At 39.0% G+C, this 20750-nt stretch overlaps 1 protein-coding gene across 3 annotated transcripts in view; it reads right to left on the bottom strand.

Moving 5' to 3' along the window:
• The window catches only part of LOC138169626 (protein FRA10AC1), a 65204-nt gene extending 46466 nt beyond the window's left edge, over positions 1-18738 (bottom strand). The window contains exons 1-2 of one of the 3 annotated variants that reach the window (XM_069099263.1): positions 18276-18737; positions 15083-15156 (exon numbers count right to left, since the gene is read on the bottom strand). In XM_069099263.1, the coding sequence (XP_068955364.1) occupies positions 15083-15156; positions 18276-18308 (107 nt within the window). In that variant the 5' untranslated portion in view covers positions 18309-18737. Of the gene's footprint in view, positions 1-15082; positions 15157-17757; positions 18244-18275 lie in introns of those variants that run through there. The other 2 variants (XM_069099264.1, XM_069099265.1) reach the window with 2 other exon arrangements.
• Between the last annotated feature and the right edge of the window lie 2012 nt (positions 18739-20750).

A 20750-nucleotide genomic window follows, 5' to 3' on the forward strand; every position in this document is an offset into this window, starting at 1 on the left:
GAGTACTGACTTTACTTGAGTCTAGGAATCATTCTTTCAATCATATATTAGAAATGCAGCATGCTATAGGACAAGAATATTGTATTTCAAGCCACATATATGGACTGAATCCTGGCTCTCATAGTTCTGTGACCTTGAGCAAATCATTTAACCTTTCTATGACTCGGTTTTCTCACTTGTAAAATGGGAATAGTAATAATAAAACTATCTAACTCACAAGCAAAGTACTCCATAAACTTCAAAGAACTCTATAAATGTTAATTTATAGTTTATCTATTTGATATTAACAGTATAGTGGGATAGGAGATAGACTGGACCTGTGATTGGTGCAGAGAACTCCTAGATGAGGAAACTCCCCCTACAAGTGTAGGTCAGCATCTTCTCTGTAAATCTCTTAGAAAGCAGCCCGGAGCACAGAGCGCTTGAATCACTTTTGAAATTCATATAACCAACATGGGTCAAAAGTATGACTTGAACTCAGGTCTTTCTGGCTCTGATGCTCGCTCTCTAACCACTATATTCTACTTTATTAGTAATACTGGTAATAATAATTAGAATTTTAAGAACAGACTTTTTTTTCTCCCTTGGAAAGTTACTTATACTCAAACAGATCTGTCTTCCCTCCAATTCCTCCAGATATGCAGACTATAAACCATCTACACCCACTTATCCAGGGTGACTCTTATTCATGTCCTCCATAAATTCTCCAGGAAGGCGACCATCTGAGTACTGGAAGCTTTCTTCACTTTCTCCTGACACTGCAAGGGTACCTGTGTAACATTCTGGCTATCCATCTGTCATCCCTAATTCCTATTAAATGACCAACCCATCTTCTTTTCCTTTTCTTTTTCCTTCCTTTTCATCTTTAAATATAAGATGATTTTTACTGGAGTCAATAAAGTTTTCCATGAAAGCAAAAACCCGTCTTTTGAATAGTTATAAACATATTGCACACATTTTAAAAGATTTTTTTATTGACAATGATTGCTGTGGGCTACATATAATATATATTATTATATATTATTATTATAGTATAATGAAGAAAAAGTTTTGTCAATAACCTTTATATTGCACACATGAAGATTATTCTTACATTTGCAGTTATAGCCACTATTTAAAGAGCTTGTTACAGATTATTATTCTTGCCTCACACTCACAATTTAATCATTGATATTTACTAAAACTAAGAACTGCCCCATGTCCAAATGCCATTCACCAAGAAAGTCTGTATGCTGTTTGTAAATGGTACAGTTATACTACACATTTTTAATCTTAGCCTTAATACATTCTTTGAAGCATTTTAACCTCCTTGGCTATGGCTACCCTATTTCACTTGCCATACAATTGCTCTTGGCTATTATACCATACATTTTTGTACACATTCAATGGAGAAGAGATGTGCTGTGCTACACTTTGCTTCAATGTCAATAAATTGGATATATTTTAGGAACTTATCATGTGATTTACAACTAATATAGAGAGGATGCTAATGAAATTGAATGAGTGAAACAAAGCAGGAATAGGCCTAACAGGTACAAAGAATCTTCAGTCTGGAAACTCAGTGTTAATGCCACACTATATCAATCACCAAAAGGACATGCTGATTTCTAGATTCAGTTTTATAATTTTTTATATCACTGCATCAATAAAGAGTATAATATTGAAATAAAAGAAATGATTAGCTGTTTTCAGCTTTATAGTATTGATGGAAACTTTTAACATTATTAAGTAAAAATTCTTAACATTATGCAGTTATTCCTTAACACAGCCTAATAGTATATGAGCTTCAAGCAAAGACTGAAGGAATATTTTGTCAGGTATGTTGTACAGAAGATTCTTGTTTGGGTAGGGACTGGACTAGATGGCTTCTAATATCCCTTCCAACTCTCAGACTCCATGATTCATTAGACCAGAAGACTATGCTTATGCTGGCTTGTGGTCCAAAACCATTAGCATGTCTAAACATTCAGTTTAAGAGACCAATCAGTAGGCTGTAACGTGTTGCTAGTAAATTTTTTTTAAAGCAAACACACCATAATGTACATAAATAAATGCATGTTATCTCCTTCAAAGTAACTAACTTCATTTCTACATTCCATTGAATCTACTATTGCTCAAAACACTTTTGGAACATTCTTCATGGCTTGCAACATAATCTTTTGAATAGTCTCAAAGGTAATTCAGACCTACATGTTGAATAAGATGAATGATCAAACTAGGAGATACTATTTCTTCATTTAAAAAAGCCTACTGTGCAAAACTCTATCATGGCAAAGAAGGCAATCACTAATTTTTAATTCATTCCATTTTTGTCATGAAAAGTTGCTCAAAAAAAACTTCAGAATTTCTACTTAATTAGTTTAGGTGACTATTTAGCCTTGTCAGATAAACCATACTACTTGTTTCATGAAGCATTTCGTGATATCCCCCAAACATTTGTTGCTTCTCCTTCCTCTGAAACCCATAAAATGAAAAGGACTTTGTTTTATTTCCCTAATGACTCATCACATTTTGTCTTTTATTAAAACTAAGGATTTTGAAGTCCTAGACAATAAAACTAAAGACTCTGGAAGCATATATGAGTTTCTTTTTTAATCATTTTTGTTGATTGAAGGTAGACGATTGAGAAAAGACAGGAAGAACTGAAAAAGTGAATAACACACTAAAAAGATGGTGTCCAAGAATAGGATTTTAATTTCTAAACCACAGCTTAAAATAAGCCAGGTTTCTTTAAGTCTTATGAATCTAAAAAAGCAAGCTTCAAACTAAATAGGGGGAGGGAAAGGGAAAACAGCCCACAGAGATCTGAAAAGACTAGTTCCATATAGAGTAGCAGGTACAACACAGGAAGAGAAACCAACAAAGGAATTCTAGAATAGAGTTCTGGATCTGATTTTCACGAACAGGGAAGAACTGACTGTAAGATTGGAAATGCTATGAACTGACCACTCACTTATAGAGTTTGTGCTATGAGAGGTGAGGCCATAATCTGTTATACACTCAGAATTTTGGGAAAGTATATTTTAAAGGGTTAAAAAGAATAGATATACTCTATGCACTTTCCATCTATTACTCTGGGAACAATTAAAAAAAAAAACCACAGTGCTACCACTGCTATTAAAAAAGAAGTGATAACTGACTATCCTTTGGCCCTACTCACAATTCCTATGACTCCAAAGACCAAAACTTCTTTCCCTGCCTTCTCTGGTCATCTCTTCCTAATATGTGTTATTTTACCTATTAGAATGTAAGCTCCTGGAGGTCAGGAACCATTTTACTTTGGTATATTTGTTCTTAGCACCTAGCAAAGTGCCAGGCACATAGCAGACACTTAAAAATGTTTTTTCACTCATTCATTTAATACCTTATTCAATAATGTGATATGACAGTCCTTTAAAAAAAACTAATGCAGTCTTTGGCTACATTAAGGTAGGGAAAGTTTTTAGTAGTTATTGGTTCAGTTCTGGACACCACATTTTAGGAAGGTGAGTATTCAGAGAAAGGTGACTAGAATGATGAAAGGCCTCAAGTCCATGCCATACCAGGCTCCAATGGAGGAAGTGGGGATGTTTAGCATGAAGAACAAAGATTCAAAGGGCACAAGAAAGCTATTTTCAAGAACCTGAAAGAGTGTCATGTGGAACAGGGATTAGACTTATTCCGTCTGGCCCCAGATGGCCAGTGGGTGGAAATTACAACAAGGCAAATTTAGACTTGGTATGAGGAAAAACTTCCTAACATTCTGAGCTATTCAAAAGTGAAATGGGCTGCGTCTAGAGAACTTGGGTTCTTCCCCTAGCTATAGGTCTTCAAGCAAAGGTTAGGTAACCACATGTTAGGTGTGTTGTAGTCATGTTTCTTTTTCAGGTATGGGTTGGACTAGGACAGTGAGGTTCCTAAAACTGCTGTAATCCTATAATTCTGGTAATACCAATAGGAAAGATCAGCTATTCACAAAAGACAATATCCAAGAAGGCAGCCAGCAATAAAATACAAGACATCAGATATCTAAATACAAATGCACAAAGTGTGGGGTAATAAACAGGTTCAACTAGACATCTTAATACAAATAGAAGGAGGAAAATCTGACCTCATAGGCACTTGATGGGATGGAATTCAGAACCTGAATATGGCTTTACAAGGATATGAATTATTTAAAAGGAAAAGAATAAATTAAAGGAGGTAAAGTAATATTGTATATTAATGAAATAAGCTCCTGTGAAGAAATCCATTAGCCAGAGGACAGAAATATGGTAGAGACTATTTAGTTAAGGAACAGTAAGAGGGAAAATGAAAAGTGACAGTATTACAGGTACATACTATGTATATTTTGTAAATAGAAGGAAAAATTAGATGAAAAGTTCGGGAAACATCACCAAATTGGCATAGAAGCATGTTATTATAGTGGTATATGACTTAAACCATTCAAACATCTGCTAGAACTCTCACTACCAAAAGCAGAGGAGCTGAAAATTTGTGACCTGCCTCACTGATAATTTTACCCTTCAAAAGGTGGAAAGAAAAATAAGGAAGGACTACAAACCTCAACCTGATTATGACAAACTAGGAGGTACTGACTGCTGACACAGAAGGACACAAGAAACCCTCAAATGCAAATAAAGTAGTTCCCTAGCAAGGAAGTCATAATCAGCTTCAGAATAGAAACAAGTTTTCCTTGTTTGTGCTACCTTAAGAGGATCAAAGAACATGCCATAAAAGAACCAACTGAAGAAGCTACTACTTTTTTAGCTAGAAAAGAGAAGACAAGGAGAATTAGGTAGCTGTCTATGATTATCTAAAGGGCCTATGGATGAGGAAAAGGGACAACATTTGTTTTGTTTGGCCCCAGAATCTGAACTAGAAGTAGTGGGTACATATGTAAAAAAGGCAGATGTGTTTGATATAAGGAAGAGCTTCCTAATAATTAGTGATGTCCAAAAGTAGACTGGGCTAGAGGTTTTCAAGCAAAGGCAGGATGACCACTTGGTAGGGATGTTACTGAAGAGAGTCTTGTTAAGGTTAGAGTAAATGACTAAAGTCCCTTCCAATCACCACATTCTATGCCTAGGCCTCATTTGCTCCCTTTCTTCTTCTTCCATACTACCTAACACAGTATCTTAAATAAAATAATTGTCCAATATATGAATTAAATCCAATTCAACAAATATTTGAGTGTGTACTATATGCATAAACAGTATCAAAGATGTAAAAAAAACCTGGTGAACAATTCAATTGTGAATCTAACATATCTATTCTCTTTAAGTTTTGGTATGAATTTGGAACAATGCCCAAAGGGCTATATAAGTTTGTGCATAACCTTTGTCCCAGCAAGACCACTTCTAGGTCTGTATCCCAAAGAGATCATAAAAATGGGAAAAGGACTCACATGTGCAATAATATTTATAGCAGCTCCTTTTGTAATAATGGTAAAGAATTGGGAAATGGGTCAAGCAGGGGGCGGAGCCAAGATGGTGGAGTAGAAGCACAACCTTCCCATGGCTCCAGCTTCCACCTTCCCCAATCCATGTAAAAAGGGGACCCTAAACAAACTTTGGAGCGGCAGAACCCACAAAATGACACAGAGAAACTAACCTCCAGCTGAGGACAGCCCAGCAGGCCAGTAGGAATTCAGCACAGGGCCCTGGGAGCCAAGCCCAGCCCCACGCCTTTAGCCCCAGGGCGGGCCTGACCAGCCTATGGCCAGAGGGACTCCAGATCAGCAGCAGCTGTGGCTGTTTCCAGATTTATCAACACATAGATGCGAAGGACAAAGTGAGAGGTCAGTGCAGTCTGGACTTTGGGACCAGTAAGTGGGAGTGCATGGCTTTTACCCCCAGGGCGAGAAGCCACTGAGACACCAGCACAGCCAACCAGTGCCACATGGCAGCTTCGGTTCCTGGCCTGCAGAGTGTAGGGGGACCAAGCACCAGTCTGAGGGGTAATCGCTCTTGCTTTAACCTGCTTGGTTCTGGACCGCAGTCTAGGGTGGAGGTCCTGGGGTGTGTGTCCAGCTTGCCAGAGCCTGTGGAGACCTCAGAGAGGGCACCCATCTAATACGTCCAGAGTATTAGATATATAATACCAGCTGAGAAAACCCCAGTGTTTGGGACTAAAGCTCCCCTGTCTGGTGGCAGAGTCCTGTGGCACAAAGACCAAAAGTCAAGTAATTGAGTGGCAAAATGAGCAGGCAAAGGAAACAAAGCAGACAGAAGATTCCAACATTACATTCCTATTTTGGGGACAAAAAGGAGCAAAGCATGGAACAGGAGGAAAACAGTGAAGTCAGAACTCCTGCACCAAAAGCTTCAAAGGAAAATACAAGCTGGTTACAGGCCATAGAGGACCTTAAGAAGCAAATAAGAGAAGTGGAGGAAAAATTGGGAAGAGAAATGAGAACAATGCAAGAAAATTATGAAATGAGAGTCAACAGCCTGACTGAGGAAAATAATACCTTAAAAAACAGACTGACTCAAATGGCAAAGGAGGCTCAGAAAGGCAAGGAGGAGAAGAATGCCTTAATAAGCCAAATGTGCCAGATGGAAAAAGAATCTCAAAAGCTCAATGAGGAGAATCATTGCTTCAGAATTAGATTGGAGCAAATGGAAGCTAACGACTTTATGAGAAATCAAGATGCTGTTAAACAGATCCAAACAAATGAAAGAATAGAAGGCAATGTGAAATATCTCATAGGAAAAACCACTGACCTGGAAAATAGATCCAGGAGAGATAATTTTAAAATTATTGGACTATCTGAAAGCCATGATCAAAGTAAGAACCTAGAAATCATCCTCCAGGATGTTCTCAAAGAAAACTGTCCTGATGTTTTAGAACCAGAGGGCAAAACAGAGGTTGAAAGAATCCACCAATCACCTCCTGAAAAAGATCCCCAAAAGAAAACTCCTAGGAATATTATAACCAGGTTCTGGAATTCCCAGATTAAGGAGAGAATATTACAAGCAGCCAGGAAGAAACAATTTGAATATTGTGGAAACACAATCAGGATAACCCAGGATCTGGCAGCTTCTACACTGAGGGATTGAAGGGCTTGGAATATGATATTCGGGAGGGCAAAGGACCTGGGATTAAAACCAAGAGTCACCTACCCAGCAAAACTGAGTATCATGTTTCAGGGGAAAATATTCAGTGGAATAGAGGACTTTCAAGCATTCTTGCTGAAAAAACCAGAGTTGAACAGAAAATTTGACATTCAGATACAAGAAGCAAGAGAAGCATGAGAAGGTAAACAGGGAAAAGAAATCATAAGGCACTTATCAAAGTTGAACTATTAACATTCCTACATGGAAAAACAATAATTTTAACTTATGAAACTTTTCTCAGTAGTTGAAGGGATTAGAAATATATACATATGTCTATATATGAGGGTATATGGGCATATGAATACATATGTGAATGCGTGTATATATGTTTACGGCTATACATAGAGGGCACAGGACCAATTTAACAGGAAGGGATGATACTTAAAAGGTGAAATTAAGAGGTGAGGAATATAATGAGAGGAGATGGGAAGAGACGGATTGGGGTAAACTATCTCATACAGAAGAGGCAAGGGAAAATGGTTACAATGGAGGGGAAGAATAGGAAGGCAGAAGGGAATGGGTCAACCCCTTATTCCCATTGAATCTGGCTTGAGGAGGGAGTGAAATACACACTAAATAGGGTAGCTCACCCTCCAGGAGAGTAGTGGGGGAAGGGGATGAGAGGGAGGGCGATGGAAGGGAAGGCAGGCTGGGGGGGAGGAAAGTTGGAAGTATCCACTTTTGAAAAGTGACGGGATTGGGGCGGCCAGGTAGCACAACGAGTAAGAGCACCGGCTCCAGTGTTGAGAAGACCTGGAGATCGAATCCCGGGCTCAGACACTTAGCACCCACCCAGAAACACCTGGCCGTGTAACCTTGAGCAAGTTACTTAACCCCAATTGCTTAGGGGTGGCCAGGTGGCTCAGCGAGTAAGAGTACCGGCTCCAGTGTTGGGACGACCTGGAGATCGAATCCCGGGCTCTCAGCACCACACCCAGAAATAACTGGGTGTTACTTGTTAACTGCAAGTTACTTAACCCCGATTGCTTAAAAAAGAAAAAAAAAGAAAAGGGACGGGATCAAAGTAGAGAATAGAACAAGTGGGAGGTGGGATAGGAGGGAGGGAAATATAGTCAGTCTTTTACAATATATCTACTATGTTATTGTTTTGCATTAGCCACACATGTACAACTTATACTGAACTGCTTATCTTCCCAGTAAGGGTGGGTGACAAGGAAGGAAGGGAATGAATCTGGAACTGAAAGTTTTAAAATCAAATATTCAAATATGTATGTGTGTATATATATGTGTGTGTGTGTGTGTGTATGTATATATATAATATATATATACTATTATTAATACCATCTTACATGTAATTGGGAAATAAGATATACAGGCACTGAGGCATAGAGGTCCACTGGAAAAGTCTTGGAAAGGGGTATGGGAGAAAATATGGGAGAGAACAGATTAGAGGAGGGGATATCCTGTGGAACTGCTATTTTGAGATGGTGGGTAGGGGAAAAACCGGGAGAAAATTTGTAACTCAAAATCTGGCAGAAACGAATGATGTAAATCAGAAGTTAATAAAGCATTTAAAAAAAAAAGAATTGGAAATTGAGGGGATGCCCATCAATTTGGGAATGGCTGAACAAATTGTGGTATATGAATGTAATGGAATACAATTGTGCTATAAGAAATGATGAGCAGGCAAACTTCAGAAAAACCTGGAAAGACTTGTATTAACTGAAACTGAGTGAAAAGAATAGAACCAGGAGAACATTGTACAGAGTAACATCAACATTATATGATGATTGACTTTGATAGACTTAGCTCTTCTCAGCAATACAAGGATCTGAGACAACTCCAAGAGACTCATGATGGAAAATGCCATCCACATTCAGAAAAAAAGCTGCGGAGTCTGAATGCAGATGGAAGCATACTACTTGCTCGCCTTTTCTTTTGTTGTTTTGTTTTGTTTCTTCTTTCTTGTAGTTCTTCCCATTAGTTCTAATTCTTCTTTACATCATGACTAATGTGAAAATATGTTTAATATGAATGTATAAGTAGAGCCTATATTAGACTGCATTCCATCTTGGGAAGGAGAGGGAGGGGGAGAAAATTTAAAACTCAAAATCTTATGGAGGTGTTGAAAACAAAAATTAAATTAATTAATTATATTAAAGTTTTGGCATGTTTTCCACTTCTTACTTTGATGTTTTGTTGCTAGCATGAGCTGGTAATACTACATTTAATTACTGGTTACAATTTTCCACTCATAAATATTTCTACACATAAATATTATATTATTTCATAAGTACTTCCATTGAGAGGTCAGAAATGTTAAAATCCAACTTTTTTGTTCATCACTCAAGGTACGAGATAATATTCACACAAAGAATTTGGAATGACAATGAGGAACCAATAAAGAAAAGGGAAGACTAGCAGTTAGAAAGATAGCAGAATAAGAGACTATAGGAGCCAAGAGATTAGAAAGTCACCAGTAGAGGGAATAGTCAACTGTATCAAAAACTGCAGAGAGATAAAGGAGGATATGGACCCAAAAAATGCCATCAGATTTGGCAATTAGGTCATTGATGGCCTTTGGGAGATGAGAAAAGGCTTGCAAATGACTAAGAAGAAAGTCAGAAGTGAAAACAAAATGTATGAACAATTTTTTCAATAATTTTACAACTGTGAAAAGTGGATTTTGTACTACCATTACATCGGAAAACTGACAAGTCACACATACACACACGAGCAACACATAAGGTAATGTGACTTGATCCCTTTCCAGGTTTAAGTCTTCATTCTTAGAATTATCCTATTATATACTAAATAGAAAGATAATATTCCAAAAATTGTAGTATTCCAGAAAACATCAGCATAGTTCTACTGTGCTGAATAACAATAAAAAATGGAAGATGGTGGAATCCTGAAAACATTTTTCTATAGTATAAAGCTTTGTTGTAAAAAACATCTGCATGTCCAGTTAAACAACACAAAAATTAATGGAAGGTGACATCTTTTTTTTTTAAGCAATCAGGGTTAAGTAACTTGCTCAAGGTTACACGGCCAGTTATTATTATTTCTGGGTGTGGTGCTGAGTATCTGAGCCTGGATTTGATCCCCAGGTCATCCCGACACTGGAGCCAATGCTCTTACTTGCTGAGCCACCTGGCTACCCCTAAGCAACTGGGGTTAAGTAACTTGCTCAAGGTTACACGGCCAGGTGTTTCTGGGTGGGCGCTAAGTGTCTGAGCCCAGGATTCGATCTCCAGGTCATCCCAACACTGGAGTCAGTGCTCTTACTTGCTGTGCTATCTGGCCGCCCCTGGAAGGTGACATCTTACTTCAATTGTTGAGGTTAGCAATGAAAATGCAATCCACATAGCACAAAGTATGATAACACCCTCAAATTGACTTAACTTGTCCAGTAAAATCCAAGTGATATAATATGCTGACAGCAGCATGCATCTGTGGACAACTCCAGGGCTAGACTGTTCTCATATTAAAAAAAAATTATTTGCTGCCAATACATTGAAGGCTAGAGCCCTCATATAAGGTACACCTCCTTAGTCTGGAAACACTCAAGGGTCAAACATTTATTAAACACTACTATGCACTAGGCACTGAGAATACAATGAAACAGCCCCTGTCTTCAAGGAGCTGACATATGTGAGGAAAGAAACTAAGCACATATAGATACATTTTTTTAAATGTAGAAAGCTAGGAGAAATCAGGGAAAACTTTATGTAAGAGGTGGCATTTGTGCTAAGCTTTGAAGGAAGCTATGGACTCTAGCAGGTAAAGGGTAGAAGGAAGGGTATTCTAGGGATGAGGGATAGTTTGTACAAAGGGACAGAGACAGGAGAATGTCATATATGAAGAAAAGCAAAAAGGTATGTTTAACTGGACTTTAGATTACATGAAGGGGAGTGATGTATAATAAAAGGTAGGCTGGAAGGGAAGGGAATAAACATTTGTATTTATGTAATTTGTGCTAAGAACTTTACAAATATTATCTTGTTTCATCCTCACAACAACTCTATGACATCAGTGCTACTAACGCCATATTAAAGTGAAAGAAAACTGAGGCAAGTAAAGTGATTTGCCCAGGATCATACATCTAGTAAGTTGCTGAGGTTGGATTTTAACTCAGAGCTTCTCGACTCCAGGCCCAGGACTAAATGCCCAACTGTCAACAACTGGCTGGAACAACTGTGAAGATGTTAAAAGCCAAAGGAGTTTGTATTTGATTTGAAGTAAAAGAAAACCAACAAAGCTTATTGCATAGGGTGGGGAAAATGGTATTATCAGACCTATCATTTTGGCAGATGCATGGAGGATGGATTGGACAGGGGATAGACCAGAGATCAGACCATTAAGGAGCTACTGTCAAAGTCCAGATAAGAGATGATGTAAGCTTGGTAGAGGCTATAAGGGTGGAAAGAAGAGGATGAATGCAAGACAGGCAGAGGGGCAGAAGTGACAAGACAACCAACTGGATATGTGAGGGGAAGGGGAAGGGGAAGGGAGGATGACTCAAAGTGACTGAGGTGGAACTCTCAACAGAAATAAGGAAATTAGAAGGGGGGGCTAGAATGCTTAAAGTAAAACATAATGAGTTTTGTTTTGTATATGCCGAATTTGAAATTATCTAGTTCTAAATGCCTTGGTGACAAAGGACTAGAACTCAAGAGCGATTAGGGCTAAATGTATAGATCTGGGACATACCTGCAATGAAGGACCAAACCCCAAGAAAGTTGATAAAATCACTGAGAAAGACTGTGTGGTAAAAGAAGGCCCAGGTCAGAGCCTTGGAGGTACTCCCACAGTTAGGGTGCAGGATTTGGATGATGATCCAACAAAGACTAAAAAGGAATGAAAAGTTAGGAGAACAAATAGAGATAAGTATCACAAAACCCAAAAAGGTAACTGGATTCAGGAGAGAGGGATCTGCAATGTAAAATGCTGCAGAAAGGTCAGGAAGGTTAAATGCTGAGAAAAGACTATCAGATTTGGAAAGCAAGAGATCACTTTGGAAAGAATAGCTTCAATTAAGAGATGAGGTTGGAAGCCATATGACAAGGGGCTGAGAAGAGAATAAATGGAGAAAAGAGGAGAGGGAATGGAGGCAACAAATATCAACAGCTTTCTCTAGGCTTTTGACTATGAAAGGGTAGAGAGGTAAAGAATGGTAGTTTGGAGAGATGGAAGGGTCTAGTGGGAATTATCTCAGGATGAGGAAGACCTGGGCATGTTTGTACGCAGCTAGATAGGAACCAAAAAACAAGGAGAGTGAATATTAGAGACAGAGTGAATTGACATTACATAACATAATTTTGTAGTGGACCCAGTCAATGTGACTTCCTTCAGCACCACTCAGCAGCATGAGAATAGGAATGGAAGGGACAGACAGCAAGGAGGTAAATCAGTACTGGGGTTGGATAAAGCATAAGCCACATTAAGATAAGGGTAAAAGGTAATTGAAAGTAATGCTGAGCTGATTAACTACAGAATCAAGACTGAGAAGACAAGAAAGTGAAGTCAGACTGGGGGTGAGAGCATGTGAGAAGAGAGGTAAACTGGAAGTCATGGTGAGAATGAAGAACAGGTTTAGGAGGAATGAGGCATAAAGAAATATGGAGGAATGAGGCATAAAGAGAGATAGGAGGTTATAGTTGGTTGGAGGAATTTCAAAATTCTTGATCACAAAGTGGAATAAATTGATTGACTGTTTAGAACAATTTAAATAAATGGATGGATTAGTTATCTATGAAAATCTTGCCAGAAGTAAAACGTCCTAAGAAATTCTGATTAGGTAAGAAAATGCTGTTGAGTGGAGGGTGTATCCCTAAAATCTCATTAAGAAAACAATATTCTAAAGTGTAATTCAAAATAGTAACTCACTTCTGTATAGTATTTTAAGGTTTACAGAGCACTTTACTTGACCCCATGAGGTGGGCAGTAAAGAGATAAAACACTATATAAATGTGTGCGCCATTATCCCCATTTTAGAGATGAGAAAACTGAAGTTTAAAGAAACTGACATACTCATTGTCACACAGCAAAGAAGTGTCAAAGCCACAACTCTACCCAAGTCCTCTGACTCCAAAACTAGTGCCCTTTTCACTATACAATGATGCAATCTGGGAAACTATAACTTAAGGTAAAGTCATAAATTTGATAAATAACATCAAAAGTTGGCTAGTAAAGAATGTTTATATTGTTTCTCTAGCACAATCCAAAGGAAGACAAACTCCAAGATTCTAGACAATAAAAGCTGGTAATAGAAAATTTCTGTTTGGGGCAGTGGGTAGGGGAAAAACGAGGAGAAAATTTGTAACTCAAAATCTCGTGGAAATGAATGATGTAAATTAGAAGTTAATAAAGCATTTGAAAAAATTTTTTAAAAAGAATAATCTTTATATTTAAGACTATAAATTGCTCAGATTAACTGAAAAGTTAAATAAAATACATAACCCCATCTTATTAAAAAATGAGCAAGCCATCAATGAATTCCATAAGAAAAAATCTCCAGGGGCTAGATGACTTTACAAGTGAATTATATCAATCATTTAAAGAATAATACTATATAAACTATTTGGGAAAAGAGGCAAAGAAGGAGTCTTATCAGATTTCTTCTATGATACAAATATGGTGCTTATACCTAAACTAGAAAGAGCCAAGACAGGGAGATAAAATTATAGACCCATTTCCCTAATGAATATTGATGCAAAAATTTTAAACAAAATATTAACAAAGATATTACAATAATTTAGTATGAGGATAATATACTATTACCAAGTGGGATTTATAGCAGGAATGCAGGGCTGGTTCAATATTAGGAAAACTGTTAGCATAATTGTCCATAGGTAATGGGAATGGTAATTTGAAGATCTTCCCTGCCTCTTAATAGGCAGAATGTAATCACAGGGAGCCTGTGGTGGGACAAGTTTGAGTGAAGCAGGGAGGGTGGAGCAGAGCTGAGAGGAAGCTGGAAGTCAGAGCAGTTAGGGTGAAGGGAGGGAGAAGATTCAGGCAAGGAGACAGGTAGTATTCTAAGTGTTTGTTTGTGGGAAGGCTTTGGGATGGTGTTGCTTCTTGCAGTGATACAGTGCATTAACTTCTTTGTTGCTATGATAGATTCAGTTTTCTGGTGCTGGGATTTGGCTTTCTGTTGCCTGAATAAATGTTTTGCTTCTGTCTTATAAAAAAAAAATTTCTGGAATGGAGCAAGGCAATTCACCAAGCTACCACAATGTGACAGAAATGCTCCTTGAAGAACTTCAAACTCCCTTTGTCCTAATTCTATTCTCAATAAGTAACCTTTTTAACTATAATTTGGTATTAGTAAATATATCTACACATATGTCTTGTGTACATATGACAGATTCCAGTTACTGTTAAGAAGTATATATTTTTCATTATACATTAATAAACTGACAACCTAAATCAGTCTCTTCTGAATTTGGTTAATGTGAATAAGTCCCTAAAAACTTGATCACCGCCTGATGAATTTATAAAGTCAAATTTCTAAACCTACAAAGCTAAGGGACCTTGGAACATGGTGATCTTGCCAAGGTACAGCCACCCAAAAGCCCCAGTTGAATTAATCAGCTAGATTCTCTCTACCCATCTTAATTACAATCAAAGGCTCAGTCCATTCATCCAAGTTACCATTTGAACTTGGCCTTAGACTCTTGGCTTTCATTTTGCAGCAAGGCATTAGAAAAGAAAATAGAACAGGCAAATTCTCAGAGTTAACAAAATCTTAAGCAAAGCATGTTTCATAAATGAATAATATATGCAACAGATGGACCTAACAGCTTTGATCTTTTTTCCTTCTGTTTTCTGAAAAACATACACTGCCAACAAATCCATCCTATAGCACCAACATCATTTTCTTAATTTTTCAAAACAGTTCTCAGCATTTGAGTCAAAGCATCACAGCTCACTGGAAAGAAATTTTATTCATTAGAGATACAATCATCTGCAGAGGCATACACATATTCTGCACAAAATTTAAGATAAGAATTAGGTACCTTTTTCTTTTTTTAGGTTCTCCACAGTTCTCATCATCACTAAAATCAGAGTCATAGCTTCCATGGCCATGTATCTGAAAAGAAATACAGAAATTGATTGCTTGTAACCTTACTATGAGGAATTGGCTACAAATTATTTAATAATGTGAACTAACATTTGAAATTGTGTCTGAAATTATATAAAATTTAGGTTGAGACAATTTTTACAGAATAAGTTTAATAAATAATAAAATGCAGCTAGATGGCACAGAGGGCAGAAATGCTGGTCCTGGGGTTGGAAAGACTGATTTCAAATCTGTCCTGAGACACTAGCTGTGTGACCCTGGACAAGTCACTTAACCTCTGATTGCCCTAATTTCCTAATCTGTCAAATAGGAATAACAGCACCTACCTTCCAGGGTTGCTGTGAGGAGAAAACAAGATAATATTTGTAAAACTCTCTGCAAACCTTAAAGCACTTTATCAATGTTAACTATTATTATTATTATTATTTGGAGAAGGAAATGGCAGACCATTCCAGTATCTCTGACAAGAAAACCCCAAAAGGGGTCACAAAGAGTTGGGTATGACTGAAAAACAAATGAACAACAAATTATCATCATTAATATTATGTGGCATTGGGGTGGCTAGGTGGCGCAGTGAATAGAGCACCGGGCTTGGAGTCAGGAGGACCTGAGTTCAAATTCGACCTCAGACACTTAACACAAAAACTAGCCGTGTGATCTGGGGCAAGTTAATTAACCCCAATTGCCCTCCAAAAAAAAAATATTATGTTGCATAATTACAACAAAGTTCTTGCTTTATGATCATACTATCTATACTAAAACTTTCTTCAGAAAATAGGATAATATTACTCATGTTGAGTATACATTGGCTACAACACAATACCAATGACAAACTGCACATGTGAAGCAATCTAATTAAAAAACATAAGACTGGAAAACTTGACTTAAAAGAATGACAGTTTTGGAGTTAAGAAGACTACAATTCAAATCCAGCCTCAGATACTCACTAGCAGTGTGACCCAGCTCAAGTCCTTAAATTTCTCTCAACAGCAGTCTCCTCATCTCTAAAATGGGAATAATAACAGCACCTTCCTCCCTGGGGTTGTTGTGAGAATCAAGTAAAATCATAAACATAAAGCACTTTGTAAATGTTAAAGCACTGTATGAATGTTGGCTTTTATTATTATTACATAGACAGGTCAAGAGATAACAGGCAACATAATCTATTGCTACTAATATAGCATTAAGAAGTCTAGAGGAAAGCCTACTGAATTTAGGGGTGGACCTCCTATGGTGGATTTATGAACAGAGGAGAAGGCAGGGACAGGTTACAGCTTGTACCCCTGAAAGTATTTCTTATAAATGAGATCTATGAAAGTGCTCAAGTTAAAAGTATAAGCATTATTGTCATTGGGTCTAGATAAGATATTGAAGGTTCTCAAGATATCATTTAGTTATAACACAATGGCTCAATCTTTTCTGTGCCTGGCACCTTTCTGGTGAAATTCAGGAATCTTCTCAGAATGTTTTCAAATGCATAAAATACAAAAGATTACTAAAAAAATTATATTGAAATAAAGATGTATTTTTTCCTATCCAGATTTATGGACCCCATGAAATCTATTCCCAGGTGTTCTTGTGTAATCAGTGAAACAGTTATCATCCTATACAATAACTTCTATATGGTCAATAAAGTGCTTATTAATCCTTTACCTACCATTTTAAAAAACTTAAACCTCTTTTATGTAACTTTTTCTGCCTAATCTGAATATAATAAACATAATCTTTTCATCAAAACTCATAATCATCACTTCTAACAAGCTGGATATGTGGATGAATGAGTACCAATCTAGGAATTGCTTATTTTCACAGGAAAGAAATCTCAGATGTGAAATTGTTAGTCATTTGCTTCTTCTCCTCATAAAAATAAGGCTAAATAACCTCCAGGGTAGTGGCAATTAGTAGATATATGCTTGCTGACTCTAATATTAAATTTTAAATGAATCCTTGCAAAATTAATTATTTCATCAAAATGACAAAGCATCTTTCAAACATGTATTTCATTGCATGGTTTTGTTTTTGTTTTTTTAACGTTCTTAGACATGCTCTCTTTCAATTCAGTTTTCAGTGACGATAGCTAAAGCTCTACTATACACACATTTCAATTCAACGAACAATTACCTAGCAACTATAACCTAAAATGCTCGGTCCTTACCCTCATACCCTAAGCCATCTGACTTAGTGACAGGCATCTGTAAGACTGATTGTTGAAAGGGACAAAGTGAGGTTAAAGAAATATACTAAGCTTTTGTTTTAATATTTCAAGGAAAATGCAGTGTAAAAAGGAAAAGTTACAAAAGAAGGAACTGAGGAATAAAAATCAACTCTTTCACAGTGCTAACTCCTAGAGGTCTTCGTAACAGAATCTGATCTTCGAAATTTAAACAACTTTTTAGGTTATTGATAATAATAGCAAATACTAGCACTTTCTTCACAACAACCCTAGGAGGTGGGTATCCCTGCGTGAACCCACTTCGGTTCTGCCAGTCAAGTATGGAGCCACGCTGGCTCACTAGCGGATCCTCTCCCGCGTCCCGGGCACTCGGCCCCTTCCCCTCCCGCCGCTGCTAAAGCCTCCCCCTTCTCTCCGCTGTCCTGGTATGTCCCTACATGGTTACGGGTTGTGTCCATGAGGACAAGTCCTCCTGCCGGTGGCCGTCTGGGTTTTTTGGTTTGGGGTCCCGGCGCCCCGGGTTATAGAATAATAATTTCGTAAAATGGGAAACCAGGCCGGGATCCATCCATGACGTCACCGCCTCCCAAGCTGACGCAGCCCCCTCCCCCACTCCGAGCCCGCAGGAAGCTCCCTGAGGGCGGGAGGGCGATTCGAGAGTCTTGGTACTGCGGTTAGTGCCGGCCTCTGCGGGGCCAAGTGTCGGGAAGGGAAGAGGGAGGAGGTGGATGAGGGAGGGGCTCCAGCTGCCCTCCCTCACCCCGAAGGCCGGGGTCCAGCCTCTCGTCCCCGCTTCCAAAAGCCCTTGATTGTTTGGAACCATAAAAGGTCAGGGCTGTACAGGTCCAGCTGCCGTCGGCGTGGCCACCCCCGCCTCTCCTCCCGCAGCTCTCGCCCAGGTTCCCCTAGCTCACACACCCCCGGCCCCGCCCCCAACGCTGCAGCGACCACGCACCGCCTGAGAGAGCCGCTGCTGGGCCGGCTCCATGGTCGCAGCCGCACAGCCTCACGGGAACCGCCCCTCCAGCCTCGCTCTCCCCCGGACACCGGATCTTAGGGGCTTCTTCCGCCTACCCCCGCCGCCGCTGGTGCCACTGGGGAAAAGCACCGGCCTCGGCTCCCGCCAAAGGCCGCTGCCGCCGCGTCCTCTCGCCTAAAGTGACCGGTGGGAAACCAGGGTGCCGGAAGGGACGGCCTCGAGCTCTCGCGAACGCTGGACCTTGCTAGGTGAACGTGCCCCAGCGCCCCGCAGCAGCTTCCGCTGCCCAGCGACCCACGGCCTGTTAGGGTGCTTTGGCTTGGAACACCCCGTTTTAGAACCAGCCCTGACGGATATAAGCAGACGCACATATTATAGGCTCATCCTTCCCCTCCCCCATTCTCTCCCCTCCCTTTCTCTGCTCTCTCCTCCCCTTTCTTTTCTCCCTCCCCTCTCCCCTCCTGCCGACACTCCCTCCCCCTCCAATCATCTGCAACTTGTTACCGCATGAACCGAAATGATTGCCTGTGGCGGGTTATTTGCAAATACCTTCATCCAGAGCGCCCAGTAGAAGACGTTTCTAAAAGTGCAGTGCTTGGCACATAGTAGGCGCTTAATGAATACTCGTTATCTTCCCACACCAAAATCCCATCCAGTTACGTTTCTCGTCTTTGTGAAGCCCTGCTGAAAAGCAGTGAAAGCCTGTGAGCTATCCCATTTACCTGCAGCTTTCTTCTTCTGATTTAAATGATAGTAATAATAATAGCTAACATTTATAGAGTGCTTACTATGTGCTTTACAGCTGCCCCACAAGGTAGGTGCTGTTATCCCCATTTTACCCATGGGGAAACTAGGGCAGGCAAGTTAAATGACTGGCCTAGGGTCATCCAGCTTGTAAGTGTCTGAGACTGGATTTGAACTGAGCTCTTCCTGACGCTGCCACCTAGCTTCCCCTTTATCGTAAGAAACCTGCATAGGAAGCATGCTGTCAAATTTGTAGATAACAAAGCTTGGAGAGATTGTTAACATAATGCACGACAGAATTAGGATCTAAAAAGATCTTGACATGCTAGAACAATGGACCAAATCTAATGCCATGAAATTTACATTAGGGTCCTTAGGAAGAAATTGTCCTAAATCTTCATGTTGTGCAGGAAATCCTGGATTCTCAAAGGCTGTGCCAGTCAAGTGTATGCTTTGACAGGATGGAGTGTATTAGCTGTCATCTGAGGACAGACACAATGTGTTCCATCTTGTTTAATTTTCATTGACTATCCCCAATGTCTGGAATTTTTTTCCACAAAGAAAAAATCCTGGATGTCAAATAATTTTTAGTCATCTGCTTCTTTTTCTCATAAAAGTAAAGCTTAACAACCTCCAGGGCAGTGGCACATAGTAGGCACTTGAAAAACCTTTGTTGTCTGACTAACATGGATTAAATGTCAAATGAAACACTGCAAAATTATTTAGTCAAAAGGACAAAGCAGCCTGGTAAGAGGCATTTGACTTGCCTCCTGGCTTTCTTCAAGTGTCAGCTAAAATTCCACCATCTACAAGGTCTTCCTGGTTCCTTTTAATGACAAATGCTTTCCCTCTAAGATTATCTCCAATTTATCCTAACCACCATCTCCCTAAAAAGCAACAACAAATGCAATGTCATTCATTCCCTCTATCTCTCTGCAGCCTTTGATATTGTTGATCATTCTCTTCTCCTTGATACTCCCTTCTCTCTAGGTTTTCAGGACAGCACTCTCTCCTTGTTCTCTTCCTACCTTTCTGATGTCTCCTCTGTCTCTTTTCCTGGATGCCCTTCCATATCATACCTTCTAATCATGAGTATCTCTCAGGTTTCTGTTCTGTGCCTTTTCTTCTCCCTCTATACTACTTCACTTGGTGATCTAATCAATTCTCATAGATTTAATTACCATCTCTATACTGATAATTCTTAGATTTACTTATCCTGCCCCAAATTCTTTGCTGACTTCCAAACTTGCATCTCCAGCTGCCTTTCAGACATCTTGAATTGTCAGGCCAGTAGACATCTTAAACTCTCTATGTCCAAAACTGAACTTAGAACTTTTCTCCCTAAACCCTACTCCCTCCCCCCACAACATACACACCTCTTCCCTATTACTTGTTAACAAATGACTCCCAGCTTCATAAAGGAACTGGAAATGAAATAGAGGCATTTAATTAAAGGCATTTATTGTCTGAGAAAAGACTTGTAGGGGAGAGATCATACAATGGAGCACAGAAGGAGAAAGTTCTTCAGCTGCTCAAAAGGAAGTGGAAAAAAGGTTATTATGGAATTATTAATTCCATTATCAATAATTGTAAATTAATTATTAGATTATATATAATTAATATATAATTATTATTAAAGGAATTAGGGTTTCTAGAGGCTTTTATTCAGAAGAGCAGGAGTTAAAGAAGACATCTGTAGATATAATA

Source organism: Petaurus breviceps, unplaced genomic scaffold, assembly GCF_028583685.1.
Source record: "Petaurus breviceps papuanus isolate PSGF00001 unplaced genomic scaffold, PetGlider_PUasm1.0 37, whole genome shotgun sequence".
In the NCBI taxonomy this organism is placed as follows: domain Eukaryota; kingdom Metazoa; phylum Chordata; class Mammalia; order Diprotodontia; family Petauridae; genus Petaurus; species Petaurus breviceps.